Source organism: Leishmania major, chromosome 36, assembly GCF_000002725.2.
Source record: "Leishmania major strain Friedlin complete genome, chromosome 36".
NCBI lineage: Eukaryota > Euglenozoa > Kinetoplastea > Trypanosomatida > Trypanosomatidae > Leishmania > Leishmania major.
In genome coordinates, this window is record NC_007287.2 from 865,202 (window position 1) to 883,472 (window position 18,271).

The 18,271-nt window shown below is 59.2% G+C and overlaps 6 protein-coding genes across 6 annotated transcripts; all 6 read left to right on the forward strand.

The window, feature by feature from the left end:
• Window positions 1-443: 443 nt before the first annotated feature.
• Window positions 444-833, forward strand: LMJF_36_2160 (conserved hypothetical protein; the record flags this gene model as incomplete). Its single annotated transcript, XM_001686741.1, has 1 exon — window positions 444-833. One exon carries the CDS (start codon window positions 444-446, stop codon window positions 831-833), a length of 390 nt encoding a protein of 129 aa, XP_001686793.1.
• Window positions 834-2,039: 1,206 nt separating this feature from the next.
• Window positions 2,040-4,331, forward strand: LMJF_36_2170 (conserved hypothetical protein; the record flags this gene model as incomplete). The annotated part of the gene is made up of 1 exon (XM_001686742.1): window positions 2,040-4,331. One exon carries the CDS (start codon window positions 2,040-2,042, stop codon window positions 4,329-4,331), a length of 2,292 nt encoding a protein of 763 aa, XP_001686794.1.
• Window positions 4,332-6,004: 1,673 nt separating this feature from the next.
• Window positions 6,005-7,576, forward strand: LMJF_36_2180 (protein-tyrosine phosphatase 1-like protein; the record flags this gene model as incomplete). Its single annotated transcript, XM_001686743.1, has 1 exon — window positions 6,005-7,576. The coding sequence occupies one exon, from the start codon at window positions 6,005-6,007 to the stop codon at window positions 7,574-7,576; it is 1,572 nt and encodes a 523-aa protein (XP_001686795.1).
• A 2,555-nt stretch (window positions 7,577-10,131) lies between these two features.
• On the forward strand, window positions 10,132-11,892 carry LMJF_36_2190 (conserved hypothetical protein; the record flags this gene model as incomplete). The annotated part of the gene is made up of 1 exon (XM_001686744.1): window positions 10,132-11,892. The coding sequence occupies one exon, from the start codon at window positions 10,132-10,134 to the stop codon at window positions 11,890-11,892; it is 1,761 nt and encodes a 586-aa protein (XP_001686796.1).
• Window positions 11,893-12,496: 604 nt separating this feature from the next.
• LMJF_36_2200 (conserved hypothetical protein) lies at window positions 12,497-14,428 on the forward strand (the record flags this gene model as incomplete). Its single annotated transcript, XM_001686745.1, has 1 exon — window positions 12,497-14,428. The coding sequence occupies one exon, from the start codon at window positions 12,497-12,499 to the stop codon at window positions 14,426-14,428; it is 1,932 nt and encodes a 643-aa protein (XP_001686797.1).
• Window positions 14,429-15,449: 1,021 nt separating this feature from the next.
• Window positions 15,450-16,904, forward strand: LMJF_36_2210 (conserved hypothetical protein; the record flags this gene model as incomplete). The annotated part of the gene is made up of 1 exon (XM_001686746.1): window positions 15,450-16,904. One exon carries the CDS (start codon window positions 15,450-15,452, stop codon window positions 16,902-16,904), a length of 1,455 nt encoding a protein of 484 aa, XP_001686798.1.
• Between the last annotated feature and the right edge of the window lie 1,367 nt (window positions 16,905-18,271).

Consider the following 18,271-nt stretch of genomic DNA (forward strand, 5'->3'; position numbering starts at 1 on the left):
TGCCCCTTGCTCCTTCAGTATTGGGGCACCTTGTATGATATGCTCCACAACGCGTCTCTTGCCTGCATCACGGTGTGTTGTGGCGCTTCGTGCTTTATGCTTGCCATTTCTCCTCTCCATAAAAATTTTTGTCGCGCTTGTCCTATGGGGCAGATCGCTCACGTTCTTTCTGAGGCGGAAGTCAGCGCATAGCTCTGGGGTGAATCGCCTACACACAACTTCCTCTTCTTCCTGGCTGCACATACCTAGTCGGTCACGGTAGTCATTCTACTGCACACTCGTTTGGGAAGATCTCGACCACCGTTGACGCCCTCTCCCGCGGGTGTGCTACTGGTCTCTGCAGTTAGGGTACTTGTGGCGTTCTGCGTAGAGTGTTCTCTGTTACGCATAGAGTGGCTCTCCCTTCTGAAGTTTCCCTTCTCCAAGAGAACAGCGCCATCGCCATGGCGGACGAGGAGGACTACGATTTTGAGGTGAACAAGAAAGAGACGGATAAAATTGAACGTCCAGAGCGGCTGATCGAGGTTCTCCAGCACGACACGAACCAAACGCTCACCGAGGAGATGGTAGAGCACGCGCAGGCGGTGCTCGACTTCATGCCGGTCGAATACACCTACAAAGATGTAGCAGCGAAGTTGAAGTGTCGCCTTGACGGCGCATACGGCGGCACCTGGCACGTCATCGTAGGCAAGCACTTCGGCGCCAACGTCACCAATGACGATGACACCCTGATCAACATGAAGATCAACGGCGTGTACTTCTTAGCCATGCGCTCTGGTCCACCGGAACGGCCGCAAGAAAGTGCGGAGAACGAGGCCGTCACAGCGGAGTGAAGCGAAAGGAGGAAGCCGAGGGCCTTCTAGCACGAAATAGACGAAAGATAAGAAGAGAAGAGTGGCGGAGAATCGAAAAGAGAGATCGTGTGGGGCTCTTAGGGTGGGGGTGGGTGGGCAGGCTCTGTCGCGCGTGCGACGGTGCGGCTGCAGCCTATGCAAAGAATATCCTTGCGTCCTCTCTTCACTGACGCGCAACACCCTCTCTCCCCTTTCTTTCACTTCTGTTCTCTCGCAACACGTGAGTCTTCTCAGCTCGATGTACAGCTTCCGTTGTGTCTCTCTCGGTATGTGTGGCGCATGCCGATGCGCACGTTGTATTATCTTCTTTTTTTTTTCGGCGTCTGGATACGATGCCGCGAGGATGTCTGTGTGGTATGTGCATGTGTGTGCACGTGTACGTGCGAGCTTCTCTCCAAAAGGCTGCCAGAGGCCCTTTTCGATTCCCGCCATGTTCTTAGATGCACCGAGGCGTGCAAAAACGTACGTATACGCTCGCACGCGTGCAAAGACGTCTCGCACCGCCCCCCCCCCTTCCCACTGTTCGACATCCGTTGCTCTTGAGTATCATGTACAAGAGGGTTATGTTTAGCCACAGGAACAACGGTAGGAGATGGCTCCAGGGAAGTCGAGAGAGAGGTGCGTGCTGCGGCACCCACACAAGCACACACCCACACACATCTTTGCAGAAGTTGTGGCGCACAAACCACTGCCACGCCCTTCAGGCGAAGCGTTCTGTTACAAGGCTTCATGGGTGTTTTTGGTGATTCTGCGAAACAAGCAGACTCCGTGGTGATCTGGTCTCGCTCTCCCCGTGAGCCTCTCTCGCTGCCAATGTATGGCGCCTGCATGAGTCAGCGACCGGCTGCTTCTGGTGCTGTCGTCGTCGCGGTATCATGCCGCCCTTTTTTTGCTGTCGGGATCTATCTCTCTTCTTTTTCACCACCCCGACTGTGGCATCTGTAAGAATGGATGCTTCGCTGCGCCGGGTTCCTGCGCGTGTGTCTCCGACACACACCCGTTTCCGTCCGCAGTGACAAAGACAGACTTGTTCACGTTTCGCATTTGGCGTAGCAGACGGTGGAAGTGTGCCTCCACCGCACCGCGCTGCACCACCACCACCACCACCACCCTACCCACCCCTACGCACAACCGCACCGAACACACGTTTGCGTGCACAAGCACGTGCAGTGATTAAAGGTGCTAATGCCGGCACCAAAGAACAAGCTCAAGTCGTTCGGAAAGAACCGACGCGAGATACGTTCGGCGACGACTACGTACGACGAGCATGGCAACTGGGTAGGCACGCCGCACCAAGACAAGATGCGGCTTGTTGCGAACAAGATGTTTGCCAACTACTACGACACGTTGCAGCAGCTAGGCCGCGTGGTGGCTCGCACCGTTTATCCGACTTCGACTGATGCCCGCGTCTCGTCTGCGACCTCTTCGTGCGCCACGGCACAGGATGTGTCCGCGGGTGTTGCGGCATCGCTGTGGATGAGGGAGATGGAACTGTTCCGCACGCCGCTGCTCACGACTTTCTGGATTAACGACACTGATCCCCTCGCGGCTCACGTGCGGGCCTACATGGAATCTCTCGACCCGTCACTTGTGGAGCCGATCTCGTGGTACCCGATCGCTGGCATGGGCTGGCGCATCCTTGCCGACAAGGCAGAGTTCCGCAAGCGTCCCGAAATGCAGCCGCTGCGGCAGTACTTGATCCGGCAGACCGCCCTTGGCACCATCAGCCGACAGGAAGAGGTCTCGATGATTCCACCATTCCTGCTCGACATCCAGCCGAACGACGTCTGCCTGGACATGTGCGCCTCTCCCGGTTCCAAGACGGCCCAGATGCTTGTGGCGCTCGGACGTCACAAGGTCGTGCCCTTCAACTCTGACGCGTCGCCGTTCCCCTTTCAGTACGATAGCGATGGCCTTGTGATCGCCAACGAGCTGGACACGAAGCGGGCCAACATGCTGGTGCACCAGGTGAAGCGGCTTCGCCTGCTCTTTCCCTTCGCCCTCTTTACAAACCACGACGCACGATATTTTCCTGAAATGTCGCTGCAGTCGCAGCCCGGTGACGCCGATAAGACGACAGCGGCCGGTACGGAGGTGCTTCGCTTCGACAAGATCCTGTGCGATGTCGTGTGCTCCGGCGACGGCACGCTGCGCAAGGCGCCGCACATTTTCAAGCTCTGGTCCCCCAAGGAGGCCATCAACCTGCAGAAGCTACAGATCGAGATTGCGCTGCGGGCGTGCCACCTCCTCCGTGTCGGCGGCCGCCTTGTCTACAGCACTTGCTCCCTGAACCCGGTTGAGAACGAGGCAGTGGTGGCGCAGATCGTTCACCGCACTCGTGGCGCTATGCGCCTCGTGGACGCCAGGGCACTGCTGCCGCAGCTCGCGTGCGCTCCTGGCATGACAAGGTGGACGGTTACAGATGCCAAGGGGTGCGTGTTTCCAGCCCCGGAGGGCAACATGCACGAGGCGCTGTTTCCGCCCCACACCCCCGGCGGGTACAGCTCCGCCGCCGTCGATGCTCTGGACTTGTCGCTGTGTATGCGTCTCTTCCCCACCCACTGCAAGGGCGGCGGTTTCTTCGTGGCTGTACTCGACAAGGTGAGCGAGTACCGGCTAAAGAGGCTGGAAGCGCAGAAGGCGGAGGAGAAGAGCGCCCCAGCAGAGAGCACGGCGGAGGCGGCCACGGAGCGGCAGACCATCATCGGCAGCACTGCTCCTCCAAAGCGCGAAAAGAAAGAAATGCATTCCGTCAGTTCCGACGGCACGGAGGCGACAGCGGACGCCGGTGCCGATGCGCTGGAAGGGCAGTTGACCACGGCACATGAGCCAGTTAAGCCTAAGTCTCTGCCGCCGCAGTTTGTTGGTGTGCCGGCGGAGATCCAGCGCGCCATCACTGACTTTTACGAGATTTCGCAGTTTCCCATGCAGCTTCTGTTTGTTCGCACCGCTCAGGGAGAGCGCGAGCTGCGGTTGACCCCTGGCTCGGTGTGCAGCATCGTCTCTCGCATGGCTGCGCAGGTGCTGCGGCACAAGACGGACAATGTCCTCATTGTCTCTGCCGGGCTGCGCGTGATTGCGTTTGAGTGTTTGGACAAGGGCTGGCGCATCGCGAGCGAGTCTGCGGTCCTCTTCGCAAAGCTGATGCGCCGGTCTTCGCGCCTCGTGCGCGTCCCTGTCTCTCTCATCCAGGACATGGTTGGGAGTGGCGGGAAGCTGAAGGAAAAGCTGCTCGAGAGCGTCGAGGACACGCGGCTGCGCAGCAGACTCGAGCGCCTTCCGATCGGCGCCTTCCTGCTGGAGATCGAGGCGCCCAAGGCGCTTGGTGGCGTGCTCTACTCGGTTGCCCTGCGCGCTCGCTCGCGCATTCAGCTCCTCGTAGATCACGAAGACCTGGAAGGCGTGCAGCTGCGTCTCGGCGAAGACCCGGTGGAGCCAGCGGAGATTCCAAAGGCGGAAAGCGCAGACGACGCGTGAGAGCGAAAGTGTGGCGCTTTACAGGGGCTGAATAGCGACAGCCCCACGTCACCGATGTGAGGACGCCACGCGGCCATCGATATCTGTGGGCTACGTGTAAGCGCGTGTTTTGTTTGTAAGCGGGCAGTGCACCGATGTGAACCGCGGATAAGCAGCTAAGACAGTGTTGGTTTGCTTGAGTGATCAGCGCCTCTGACATGGAGACGACAGAAACGAAACGCAAGTGGATAGATGAGAATGAGGGTCGGGCGAAGAGAATAGTGGCGTTCCCAACGGGGCTGATGGCGCGCACGCGTACCAGCAACTGTGGAGGACACCTCATTCGTGCAGATAGGTCTCTTGCTCGTGTTTCTCCATGCGAACAGATCGCTCGAATGAGCGCGTGTCATGATATAAGGACCATGCTCGCCGTCTCCGAGACCCTTCCCATTCCCTCCGCCCATCTTCCCCCACCCCTCTTTGAGGGTAGGTTGGATGCTCACGCCCGCAGCACGTTTTCACATATATGCATGACTGTGCCCTCTCCACTGCTCTCTTCTTCGCGCATGCCTCTTCCTGGATTTGTGTCCGAGCAGCAGCAGCAGCTCACTGCATTATCTGATGCGCCGACAGCGCACGCATACCTCCGTTTTCTTTTCCTGTACTCCTTTCTTCTGTGAGGGCCGGTGAGACAGACAAGTAGACCGCGTCAGCAACAGCAAGCAAGCAGGGCCTCCGTGCTTCCGCAAACTCCGTCTCCTCTGTTCCCTCTTGCCGCTTCGTTTTGTTTTGATTTTCGTTGTTATTGTGCCCTTTTTCTCCATTTTGGGCTGAAAGTGCCGTTGGCAATTCCCCCCCCCTCCCCGCCTCCCTTTCCGTGTTGCCGCCCCCCCCCCCGACCCCGCCTTCCCCCTACCGTCTCTCTTACCTCTCCGCATCCTGTCATTTTTTTTTGCTCTTACCCCTGCCTTGTTCTCGCCCTCTCAGAGTAGACGTGTGAGTACTGTTCACGACGTGCCAGCGCGCCACACGTCTCTGTGCTTGCTTCTTGTTTTTGCGTTGTTGTTTCTGCACCTCACCGTCTCTCCCTTCTCGCTGCACGCCTACGTTGTCACACAACTGCCGCCACGGAGCCCGCACAAAGAAAAGCGTTTCTCTCCTCTCTGCTGCTAGGTTTCTGTGAGTTGTGGAATTTTGTTTCATCGCGTAACATTCCTCTCGCGGTGTTCCTGTTGCTTGCTTTCGGCTCTACCTTCCTTGGCGTGTACCCCGCCTCCATAAGACTCACGCCATTCCCTCCCCCGAGCCCCTCCCGTCTACACCGCTTCGCTTCGCGGGTGCTCACATCAGCCCTTGCGCACGGGGTGTGTGAGGCGGTTTCTCCTACCTGAACACTTCCCACCCTCATATTTTAACAAGAGGCCAGCACCCGGCGGGTAACTTGGCTTTGGGAAAAGCTGCACACCTCTCTCCAACCGCCCAGCTATCGGTCCGTCTCATTCCCTCATACGCACGCCGTGCAGAGGACGACGCTCGCGTTGCTTGCGTGGGGATCCTCGATAGTCGCCTCTGCTTCCTTTTGTATTTCGCCCACGCACACGCGTCTCTCTCTCTCTCTCTCTCTGCGCGTCGCTTGGCATCCTTTCTGCGCCTTTGTACCCACACAGGGCACAGGCGTGCGACACACAGAGGCGATGAGCCATGACGTTTCGCGTGTCAGTCGGCCGAGCTTGCTATCCAACAGTTCCTCGAGAAGCACTACCGAGCCTCCTGATGCGTCGTTGCAAAGTGCAGCGGCAACGGCTGCAGCTACTCCGCCGCCCTCGAACACGCAGACCAGCGGCGACGATGTCGCTGGCAGCGCCGAATACACTTGCGGCAACTACGATCTCGATGGCAGCACCAGCACGGTCGACCCCCTCATTGACGCTTCGTGCTCCAAAAGGGAGCGCAACCCAGAGTTCGACATGTACAAGCTGCCGATCGAGGCGCAATTTAACCTGATTGAGGAGGAGTTTGCCGCCATCGAGGCGAGCACCATGAATCCCAGGTTGTACAACTTCACCACCTCCAACGCCAACCCAACGAAGAACCGCTACATCAACGTGCTCGCTAACGAGGAGACAATCTTCCCCCCAACGAGCTTGACATCTGCGCCACCGACGACGGGCGGTTCGAGACTCTCCACGTCTGGCTCTCCGCCTTCGATGGCATCGGCACCGTCGCCAATGAAGTCCCTCACAGGCAGAGCGCAGAAAATTTGGGGGGTCGCCGGGCAGCGACTCTTTGGCACACGGCGTGGCGGCACTTTGCCAAGAGACGTTGAGGGCAACGAGAAATTCACCACCGGCTGCGTCACCAAGAAGTACCCGCAATGGTACATTAACGCCAACGTAGTGGACACGAGTGTGGAGCCTGTGTTTGTGGCCTCGCAGGCACCGGTGCAGGAGTGCATAGATGACTTTCTCGCTGTTATCTATAGCTGTGAGGTGACCCTGGTGCTGATGTTGACTGAGTTGGAGGAGGCTGGCTTTGTGAAGGCAGACCGGTACTGGCCAGAAGACAGCGCACCCGCCGACAGGATAGAGTCGTTCGGCAGCATGTGCGTGTACAAGGATGAGCAGGACCCGTATACGTGCGACGCCGCACACGAACTGGTGCGCCGGTCATTTTACATACGCCCCTCGGCTGCGTCCCAAGCGCGCGCGCACAAGATCGTAATGTATCAGTATGTGGGCTGGCCGGACCGTGGAGTTCCCGACAGCACCGAATCTTTCGAGGAACTCTTGAAAATCATTCAGGGTTATGTAATGGCGTCACCGGCTCCACGTGTGCCGGCGGCTGGGCCGGAGAGCGCCGCCCACAGCTCTATCGCCACCAACAGCGGCGGTGACGGCAGCACCAGCAATACTGGAAGTGGCGAAGGAAGTGGCAAACTCACGCCCCCAGTCTTTGTGCACTGCAGCGCCGGCATTGGTCGTACGGGCACCCTCATCGGTGCCTACACAGCCGTGAAGCTGACGGAGGCCGGGCTGCTGACGAACACAAGTATCCGGCGCATCGTGACGGACATGCGCAAGGCTCGCTTTGGTATGGTGCAGCGCGTGGAGCAGTACATGTTTCTCTACATGATCGTGCTGCAGCACATGGGGGTAGACGCGCGCAAGTTCAGCGCGCGCATGCAGCCGCGAGCGGACCTGTATAATATGCGGTGGATGGAAGCGAGGCAGAAGGCGCTACTTGGGGCCCGCGCAGCGAAGCGCTGAACAAGACGCGTAAATAACCAAGGAAGAGGATGCAAAGCAATGTAGTGATTGACTGTGACAGCTGTGTGCGCGTGTTTGGGTGGGGGTGGGGCTGTCCCTTCGCAGCAGGACTGCAGAAACGGGAGTTGCAGGTAGTCTTCGCAAGCACACAATGTGGACGGAACGCACCAACGCAACCTTCCTCGCTGCTCCTCGCGCGTGTCTGAAAGGTGTGTGTGTGTGTGTGTGTGTGTGTGTGTGTGTGTCCGCCTCGAGATCGAGCATGCTCTCACTGTTGAAGCCCCTGAACTGTGATGAAGGAAACGTCATTGCCGCTCAGGGGCTAGGAAATGTGAAGGAGCGCAGACGCAAGAGCGTGGCAGGCTTGGGCTCACCGGATTTGGGTGGGCGAGATATGTGAGCCCAAGTCCCGTAGCATCCACGGATTTGATGTCCAACTTCACCCCCTCATCCTATCCCTTTCTGTGCACAGAGTGACGCCCCCTCCCCTCCTCCTTCATGTACGATATGCTGGGTCTCATGTACGTGCGCGAGCGCTAATCAGGCGGTGCTGAAGCTACATGAGTGAAGAGCGCGCAAAGGCATGCACAGGTGCATTTTCACGCCGAGCGACTCCGTCATATCGGGGGCCCCTCCCCTTTCCCCGTCCTGCTATCATACGCTCGTGGTGTTTATGCTTGTGTCTCGGTGCAGCGTAAGTCGCCACATCTCTCTTTCTTCGGCTGCTTGGTGCGTAGGCGGTCACTCGTCTCTCCACGTACCCGCGCCAATCTCCATCCTTCGCGGCCTCGTGGAAAAGGCGTGCGGGTGGGGTGGGGTAGGGAGTAGAGAAGGACTGCATGCGGGGCGCGATGTCGACTGCAGTGTGGCTAAAAGAAGCGATGAAACCGCGACACGGCCACGCAAGCAGACGCAAAGGAAAGCCGCACACCTCCTGCTTTGTGGCCAGACGTGGACGGCTGAGCAGCGTTTTGGCTTCGCATTTCTCAAAGAGGGCATAGAAGAGAAGAGACCGTGTGAGTAGAGGCGGATGGCCGGCGTCACACGCTCTTCTCATTGCAGAAGAGCAGCCGTGCTGCCGCTGCTCCACCTCCCCCTCCCCATCACCATCACCGCAACCCACAATGCTGGTGTGTTGTGTGTGATTAAATGCGCGAGGGCGTGCGTGTCTGCCTTTGTTGCTGCACGCAATCGAGACAGTGCCTACTTGCAAGCGGAAAGGAAACATTCGTGCGAACGGGCGGGTCACTTTCTCTTCCACCTGCCTTACCGTTCCGCATCCCTCTCGCACCTTCGATGCCCATCCGCCTCGCCCACCCACCCCACCGACTTGCACAGAGTCAGAACCGCATCACCACATAAACTACGAGAGACAAAAAACAGAGGCGAAAGCAAAAAGCGAAAAAAAAACAAACAAACACAAGACGGCAGGATACGCAGCCGATTCGCGTCGGACAACGAGGGCCCCGTACAGACATCCGGCTGAAGACTAGAAGAACGGCGGTGCAGCACGCGCACATACGCACTGGTCTGTGATGGATGGAAAGCGGAGACAGTATGTGCCACCGGCGCTAGGAGGCTCGCCAGCCTCTACCGCGGCGGCAGCCGCAGCGGAGGCGGCCGCAAAGCGCCTCATCAGCCTCCGAAACAGCGCGCGTCCGCCGGAGCGGTCCCTAGCGACGCAGACATCCCCGAACGCGCAAGCGTTTCGTGAGCAGGCCGTGGCAGACATACGCCAGTGCGCACCATCCCTGAATTCGGGCAGCTCACAGGTGTTTGTGCCCACCGCTAATGATGGTGTGCACTCTGACAGGGTCACCACCACGGCGGCTTTCGCTGCCACGGGTCTGCCGCGCACGTATACAGACGACTCACTCTCCCTGCCGCGCCCTCGCTCGTGCGCAGCGCTACCGCTAGCCTCGTCGGCATCATCATCATCCCCAGTGCCAGCTACCGTTGCCGCTGCTGCTGCCGCTGCCGCATTGCTGAAGATTCGAAACCGGATCAACAACAGCACAACACCCGGCACCGTTACCAGCGGTCACCTCTCGTCTTCCGAGATAATGCCGCAATCCTCGCCACGGCACTTGACCGCCAGGCCCCTGCCAAAGGCTTCGCGGTCGTGGATACCGCCAACGCTCTCTCTGCGGCGACCTCCGTCCGCCGTCACCGTCTCCAGTCACCATACAGGAGAGGCGCACGAGCGGAGTTACGCCACCACCGCTTCCGCGAACCTGTCGCCGCAGCGCGTGCTCTTGTCTTCGTCATCGCCGACTCCCCCTCCATCGGATGCACTTGGACCAGGAGTAGAGCCGTGTCGAGAGGTGCTGGGGCTGGGCGGTGACGCGGCTATATGCAGCGACGTCGTAGGACTGACGTCGGTGCCACAAGCAGGGCTCAAGCGGCCGCGCGACTTTGATGTCCCCTCAATATCCGATAGTGAGGATGACCGTGACGATGGTTGTGATGGTGGACACGGAGGTACCACTGCTTCCTCACCAGCCTCTCCGCGTTCTTCCTCTTCCTCCACCGACAAGGCATCCGCGCTGCCCTCAATGAGCAACAGCGTGGGTGCATGTCTCCCTCGTGCTCCTGTAAGAGGTGAAGGGCTCGGCGAGGGCTCGGCAACGCGTCCCTTTGCAGCGCGGCGAGGCCTCCTCCCGCGTCCTGGTGTTGGAGATGCCAGCACTGCACTACAGCCGCAGCACTCTCCCAACCTTGCAAGTCTTCAGCACGCTTTTCGACGGCTAAACCGAACCACCACGGCGTCCGACGAAGAAGCTGAGCAGGCGACGTTTAACTGTGAAACGGAGGAGGACGAGGATGCAGTCGCAGATGATGAGACCGGAGAGGAGGATGGGGGTGGCGGCCGCGGGAGCGTGGTGCAAAGTGACCCGCTTCGTGTCGTGGTGGATTTCGCTGAGGTACGAAGGGTTGCAGCGCGCTCCAAGACGGCCGCTGCTGCCGCTGCCAGTAGTAATGGCGCTCTGCAACAAGCAGAGGAGGCGGAAGCCATGCTCACGGACGCCCAAAAGGGGAGCGAGTCGCATCAACAAGCGCAACAGGATAATGCAAACAGACTCGGTCTTGAAGCAGAGCGCGACGCGCGTGACGTCGCAAGCGCACGCGCCTTCTTGGAGAAGCGAGCACGGGCCGACGTTCATCGGCGTGCGACGCAAGCGGCCACCACACCCGCGCCACCATCGGAGCTTCTCCTCGACCTCCTTCAGCATCTCCCGAGCACACCGGGACGTGCGATTTACGACCGAAGCAGCTGCCCGCCCACCGCCGCGGCTAGCGGCTTCAACGAAGACTTCCACAAGTGCGTGCAGCAGCTCATGACACAAATAGTGCTACAGCGCGATGGCCGAGCTGGCGATGCGAAGCCGCCCTCCGTCTCCCTTGCTGATGCAGCGGCGGCGCAGCAAGCTAGTGCCTCTCCTCGCCATCGCAGTCGCATGCAACGAAAGGCTTCAAAACAGAAGCAGAAAGAGGGTGAGGTGGAGCAGCTCGTTGAGGCTGCTGAGAGGGGCATTGCAGACGATGTGCGCGATGTCGTTGCCTACGCCCGATTTGTCATGCAGGAGCGACTGCATCAAGAGCAGCGGATGGGGTCAGAGCGTCTCTCGCCACCTTCGAAGACGGCAGTTGGAGAATCGGAGGGGAGCCTCTGCCCTGATGGCGACACGCAGACCCCCAAACAGCACCAGCTGCTTGCTGAGCTGCGAGCAGTGGTTGAAAAAAAGCTGAGCCTCATGCGCGCTGCTGCAGAGGCCACCGACAAAGAGGCCGAGCCCGAGAGTGCTACGTTGCGCAGGAAGCGAGCGCAGAGCACGGGGGGCAGCGAGGATGACGCCGACGGGATTCCAGGGGCAACTGATGCTGCTCGTCAGGATTCCAAGGCAGTGTTTGTCGCAGCCCACACGCGATTCATGGACGTCGTGCGCAGCTCAGCGGCAAATCGCCGTGAGAAAGTGGAAGCAGCTCAGGCGGCGGAGCAGCGACTGGAGGCCACCGTGGCCTCGTGGAGGAAGTCCTACGATAAGCTGCTGACGCGCGAGCTGAGCCGTCACCGCGCGGGGAAGAGACCAGACAAGCAATCACGGACGGAGGCACTGCTTCAGGCTATGCAGCCGCAGCAGGAGAAGCACCAGAAGCGGCAACACCACCAACCCCCGACTGACCTGTGGGAGATGACGAAGGGAATGCCCAAGAAAGAGCGCAAGCACCTCAACAAGCTTGTCAAAGCAGCGGCTAATGTGTTCCCTCTCCCGCCCTTCCATTACCCGCCAGCACCACCGCACTTCTCTCCGTAGCGCAGCTCTTTTTCTCTACCTCTCTATCGCTGTCTCTCTCGATTACGACCGCCGTCACTGACACACCGCAACGCGTAGGAGGAGAAGGAAAGGGCGAAGGTAGAAAGTTGAGCACCGGAGTGCGGAAAGGCAGCCCAAGTGCGTTGCGGTCATCTTTGCACACACACTCTCAAGCTACATGCGTACGCACAGGCATGCAAGTGCAGGGGCACATGATATGCGCATGCTCTACGAGCCATCTCTACCAAAGCGAGAGAGGGAAAGGGGGAACAGTTCTGATCGTGCACGCCGCTGTCCGGGAGCATATACGCGTACCGGTACTGCTTGCATGCCTCGCGTTTGCCTTTTCATGTGGCTTCCTTTTTTCCTGCGTTTTTCAGTGATTCTCATGAGGTGGTCCCCCCCCCTCCTTTCCGTCGTCGTCGCCTCGGTCGCTTCTTCTCGCGGCTGCTGTCACTGCGGTTGTTGCCGCATCGGTCTCTCATGGCTCTGCCCTCACTGTTGCCCGCTTCACTGGCTCGTTTCCTGCTCCCATTCTCCCTCTATTCTTCTCTGTTGTATTCGTCTTTCTCTCTGCCGGCTTTCATAGTCGACGCTCCGCGCCATGGAGGCGCTGTTCTACGACCACGCCGTCGCCAGCACGGCAACCCGCCAGGCAGACCTTCGCCAGGCCCTGCAGGCATTTCTGGCGGACGCCGCATCGCGGTCGGCAGTTCAGCTCATCGCTCTCTTTGTTCACATTCCCGTTCCTTCTACTGTCTCTGTGGCCTCCCACACTGCCAGCGGCAGCCGCACTAGCAGCCGCACATCTTCATCACGTGAGGGCGGTTCTGCGGCGGCGCGGCACGCCGCGACTGGTAAAGCGGCTTCCGCGGCTTCGCCATCGCCACCGGCGGCGTCCCGTCGGCGTTGCAACGCGGCAAAGCTGGCCTGGTGCGCCTGGGAAGCTGACCGACGTCTTCGTCAGGCAGCCGAGGATGCATCGGAGATGAACAAGTGGCTCGCACATGATGACTTGTCTGCGTCACGAAAGGCCGGTGCCGGGATCGCGAGGTCGTATTGCCGCGGTGCTTTCGTTGTCGCGGTGGCCTTCTTGGCCCCGTGCACGCGTGACGACATCGTTGTCTATGAGAGCTGGCAGCGCTGCACAGAGATGTGCGCCGAGGCGTCGGCCGCTGACGTGGCACGCGGCTCCGCATCGCGAACCACTCGAATGCTCTCGCCACTGCGCCATGCCCGTCTCATCGCTCTTTCGCTTGGGGCTCCATCGCTGCTGTTGTCGTGGGCAGAGCGGCCCACGCGCTGTCACCTCGACAGTCTTCTCCTTCCCCATCAGAGCCTTCTCGTGGATCTGTCGTGGTGGGTAGCGACGGCAAGCGGGAGCGCAGGCACAGTAAGCGATGCCGCAGCCGGCAGCCGTGTAAGCAACTCGGTGCTGCGCGATATATTTATCAGCGACGTGCAGCGTTCTCTGAAGCTGCCGAAGGGAGACAGTCGGTGCGCAGTCTGGATCTCGTATGCAACCCTGCTGGAGTCTCTGCACCCTCAGGTGATGGGCAGGATCGATGGCGCCGACGGTGACGGCGTGAGCGTGGACATGCGCGTAGCAGGAAGTGCGTCACGACGGAAGCGTGGTCGGAACACGCTGTGTGGCGAGTTCTCCGGCGTGGACGAGCAAGCCTTCATGATGACATACGCCCGGATTCGCCACCTGCTCAGCTCACTCAACGCCAGCCAGGCCGGTGCAGTGGGCCACACGCGGTTCCTGCGCGTTGTTCTGAGCTACGGCGGTCCTTCTTCTGCTTTGCGGCGCCAGCTCGTGCACACATGCAGTCGGACAGAGCACGGAGTCACAGCGGTCGATGCAGCACTGCTGCGCACTCGGTCACTCGTTGACGTGCACGCCTTGTTTGGCGTGCTCGCCGGACAAGACACTGTGAACGTGTACAGCGAGGCCGCCGCGTTTGTGCGCACGGCGCGACGCCGCGCTAGCGCAGGCGAGGCAGCGCAGCAGCGACATCAGCGCATCGCTGTTCAAAGCGCACGAGTGGAGGTGACCTCGTCACCCTCTTCCGGCCCCCCCGGCACCGAGCACGAGGGGGTGGATAGTGGTGCAGGAAACTTGTGTCACAACGCCTTCGTGGAGCGAGGTGCCCGAGCGCTGGCGCGAAGGCTGCGACTGTGGGAGCGCAAACGGCTAGGCAAACGAGGGAAGCGAGGCGTGCACGTCCGTCCACGCGACAAGGCAGCACGGAGGCCGATGAAGCGAGGGCATGCTGGGACCAACGATGCTGATTCGGAGCGTGTGCTCGTGCACGCCGTGGAAAGGGCTAGTCGAGCAGCGGCGACTCCCAAGACAGGGAACAAGCGCCGAGCGGAGCCGCTGGCGAGCGTGGATGGCCGCCCTTCGGCCTCCGCCACGAGAGCGTTGCTGCCACCCCAGAAGCAGAGGAGGACGGATGCGGTGGCTGTCAGCCCAACGCTGGCTACTGATACAGCTCTCAGGTGGAGCGAGGATGTGGCTGGTAGTGGCTAAAGTAGGTGGGTTGCTGCCGCCCCCGCCGCTGCGCACCTCTACGTCCGTCTGCCAAGATGCGCACAAGACGAAATACACAGGCCACCTCTGTTCTGTTCTTCTTGTTTTGCTTCGTGCTTAGCAAGGCTGCCTGTCGGTGCAACAGGCATTGACGTGCGCACATAACGCGTGCACGCACGCGTACACGATTGAAGCGCACGCAGCACTTTACATTTAAGAGGCACAAGTGACTTTTTCAGTGACGTGTCTCAGCAACAGCGGGGGCGCCGAGGATTGCGGTGGTGTCGTTGCATTATCTTACGTTATCCATCTTCTCCCCTTGGAAGTCGCTCTTCTATCTAGCACGTCAGCCTTTTCACACCGTCTCTGTTGGTGAAGGGGGTGGGGCGGTGAGTGTGTAACCACGAAGCCAAAGGCCGCGCCAGCGCACTGTCTCCTTCCCCGCCTCCGTCGACCGCTTCCCTCTCAACCAGTCGCTTCGAGTCACCACCTCCTGCCCTCTACGCTCCTCACCGTTTCTCGGCGCTCTGTGTGTGTCTTCTGTCCGTGTGTGCGGGCCTGAGCACCGACAACAGAAAAATAAGACTACGTTAGCCCAGAACGTTGTCAAAACGTTCGATATCCCACGTAGCAACGACGGCCGGGATCAGCACAAGGAATAGCAGCCATCCACTCAGCCACAGCGCGCCATCCCCGCCTTTTTCTCCCCCTCTATCTGTATCACATAACGCTGACACACACGCACACACACACACACACACACAGAGAGAGAAACAGCTCAATACAAAGCATTCACACACCACCACCACAAGAAGAAACCTCTTTCCTATTCCATCTCATTCTCAACAAAGAGAGCTTGCGACCACTCCGTTCCGTCTCTTATCGCGTACGAACGCTTCACCCTCCCTCTCCCTCTTGCCCCTTCTCTCTCGTAGCGCAGATGAGTAGGGCTTTCAGCGCAGGCATGAATAACGGGGCACTCGGTAAAAGTCCGACGCCGATGGATGCGGGTATTCCCATGATGTCTAGTGGAGCAGACGCATACGGTAACGGCGCCCACACCCAGTATCCACAGGCAGAGCCCCACTACAGCGGTGTCGGGGGCCCGCCAGTAGATGGCACCCCGCTTTACCCCGAGGCGGCGTCGAATCCAGTTCAGGCACCAAGGCTCAGCCGCTTTCGCATTCAAGGCTTCAAGGACGTGTGGGCCACCTTCGTGTTCGCCATATTTGTAATCTTCTCGATTGTCTGGAGCATTGTGCAGCTCACCACGTACCACTTCGACGCTGACCCGCACAGCCAGTCTCCGTTCAGTGGGGCGAACGGGCCTCGCGTGGGGTATGTCGTCATTGCGTGTCTCGCGTCTGCCGTTGCCTCCGTGATCAGCTCGATCGTGATGCTCGCCCTCATGCAGCGCATTCCCGTCCACATGATCTACGTTGCGAACATCATGACAATTTTCATGTTTTTGGCCTCTGCTGTGCTGGCGTTCTTGCGGATCAATGTTGTCGTTGGCATTCTCATGATCATATGCGGTGTCTTTCAGGCCGTCTGGCTCTTCCTCGTTCGCGACCGCATCCCATTCGCGGCCGCGCTTCTGCGAACAGCGGCGAGGCTTATCAGCACGTACAAGCTCACGGTCGTACTGAACCTCATGTTGTGCACCCTTTCGTTCGGCTACATCACGCTCTGGGGCTATGGTGTGGCGGCGCCGGTCGACCGCATGTACAAGGACCAGGCCAACGGCGGCTACATGTTTGTGGTTGCTGTGCTCGTCTTCTCGATGCTGTGGATGTCGCAGGTGACGCCGAACGTGATGCACGTGACGACCAGTGGCCTGGTCGCGACGTGGTACTTTGCCGGCTCGGACAACATGCCGCGCAACCCCACGCTGGCCTCGTTTAAGCGTGCGACAACGACGAGCTTTGGCTCCATCTGCTTTGGCTCCCTCGTCGTCGCCATCATTCAGTTTATTCGCTGGCTGGTCGAGAGTGCCGGCAGCGACTACGAGAACGGCTTCTTGCATTGCCTGCTGGCATGCATTCTGCAATGCATTGAGAGAATCGTCGAATACTTCAACCGCTACGCGTTCGTGCACGTGGCAATCTACGGTTGCAGCTACATCGAGGGTGCAAAGCGAACCTTCACGCTGTGTAAGCAGTGCTTCTTTGCCGCCTACTTCAACGACTGCCTTGTGTCGCCGACCCTGAACATGTTCACGTTGGCCGTTTCGCTTGTGTTTGCGCTCATCGCTGGTGTCTCCTCCAAGTCGTGGCCGATTGGCGTGCTCGTGTTTGTCGTCGCGGTGTTGGTGCATTCGCTCTTTTTCGTGCCCGTCGACAGCGCTGTGACGACGGTGTTCGTGTGCTTTGCAGAGTGCCCCGAGGCCCTGCGTGAGTCCGACCTGCAGTTGTACGCCACCATCCACGCCGCGGATGCGAACGGCACGCACAACAATGCCCCGCCACCCCTGTAAGCGACCCCCACGAACGATGAGCGCATGATATAAAGAGCAAACTCGCGACGACAGTGCAACCGGGAAGAGCTGCGGCCGCCCCATATAGAGGAATGTCATATGCCTGAGGTTTTTCTCTTGTCTGGTGTTCGTCGGCATCATGGTGTATGCTCGTGTGAGGCAGCACTGCTGCAGTTCACACCATTGAAATCCGTGTTGTCTTTTCGTTCTCTCTCTCTCTGCGTCTTCATCCCTTGTTTTGTTTTTGCTTCTCTTGCCTGCATATGCGGCTGATCTGCCGTCGTCGTCATTTTTCGATGGTTGTTTTGTTGTTTTCACGCCCCCTCCTCCTCCCTTCCGTTCTCTCGTTGCTTTAGCCAGTGGCACCCAACACGTGCACACATCTGCCAGCGTGCACGTGCGTGTGTGTGTGTGTGTGTACGTATCTCGCGCTGTTCCTCCTGTGTTGAGGATTGCTATTAGCTTTTCAATATTACTCGTGCTTCCTTCGTTTTGTTTGGTTTGTTTGTGTCGCACACATCGCGTGCATCGAAAGCATCCATGACAGTCACCTTCGTCGCGCCTCTCGCACTAGCTCGTCATGTTGCATGACCTCTCTGGCGCTTCCGTGCATCGTGTTATGTCAAGAACGTTCTCGAGCCGCCCCTTTCCTCTGCCGCCTCCTCCAGAGCGCTTCTCTTCAGCTGCTTCCACTTCGCTCATGGTCGCTTTCGAATTCGTGCCCGTGTGTGTGTGTGTGAGTGCGGGTGTGTGTCGGTGTACTTATTTCATCTCCAGTCTGCGTGTGCGTTTGTTGTTTGTTGTTGCTGTTGGTTGCTACACATAAGTATTTTTGTCGGTCTTCGGATGTTTGGAGTACACCCGTAGCTGAGCAGGGAGGTGGGGTGCGTCGAGTGGACGTGCTGTGTGGGTGGCGCCTTCTCCTCGGGGAGCCGCCCGCTCTCACGTATCCCTCCCCCCTTCCCCTCCTTTACACGCATACAAGGGAGTTCTTTGCACATCCTGGATCTGGCGAACACATGTGGCCCTGCTGCTGATGAGTGATTATCGTTGTATTGGGCCACCTTGCTGCCGTGGAGGGAGAGTCACCTCCCTTAACTGTGTTGCTTGCTTTTCACCAGCGGGATGGAAACAGCGCGCGATGGGTCACAAGGAAGGCGGCGTGCGTCTACGTGTGCGCATAAGGGTGGCAACAGAAAGAGCCTCCCCTTCCTGTTACCACCGTTCTCTGGCTTGGCTCACCTCGCATCCCACTCGCCGTTTCTTGGCTCGCAGGGCATCTCGAGGTGTGCGTGTGTGTGTGTGTGTGTGTGTGTGTGTGTGTGTGTCGTTAGCTCTCGATGTAGGCTTGTGCAGTCCGTGTGAGT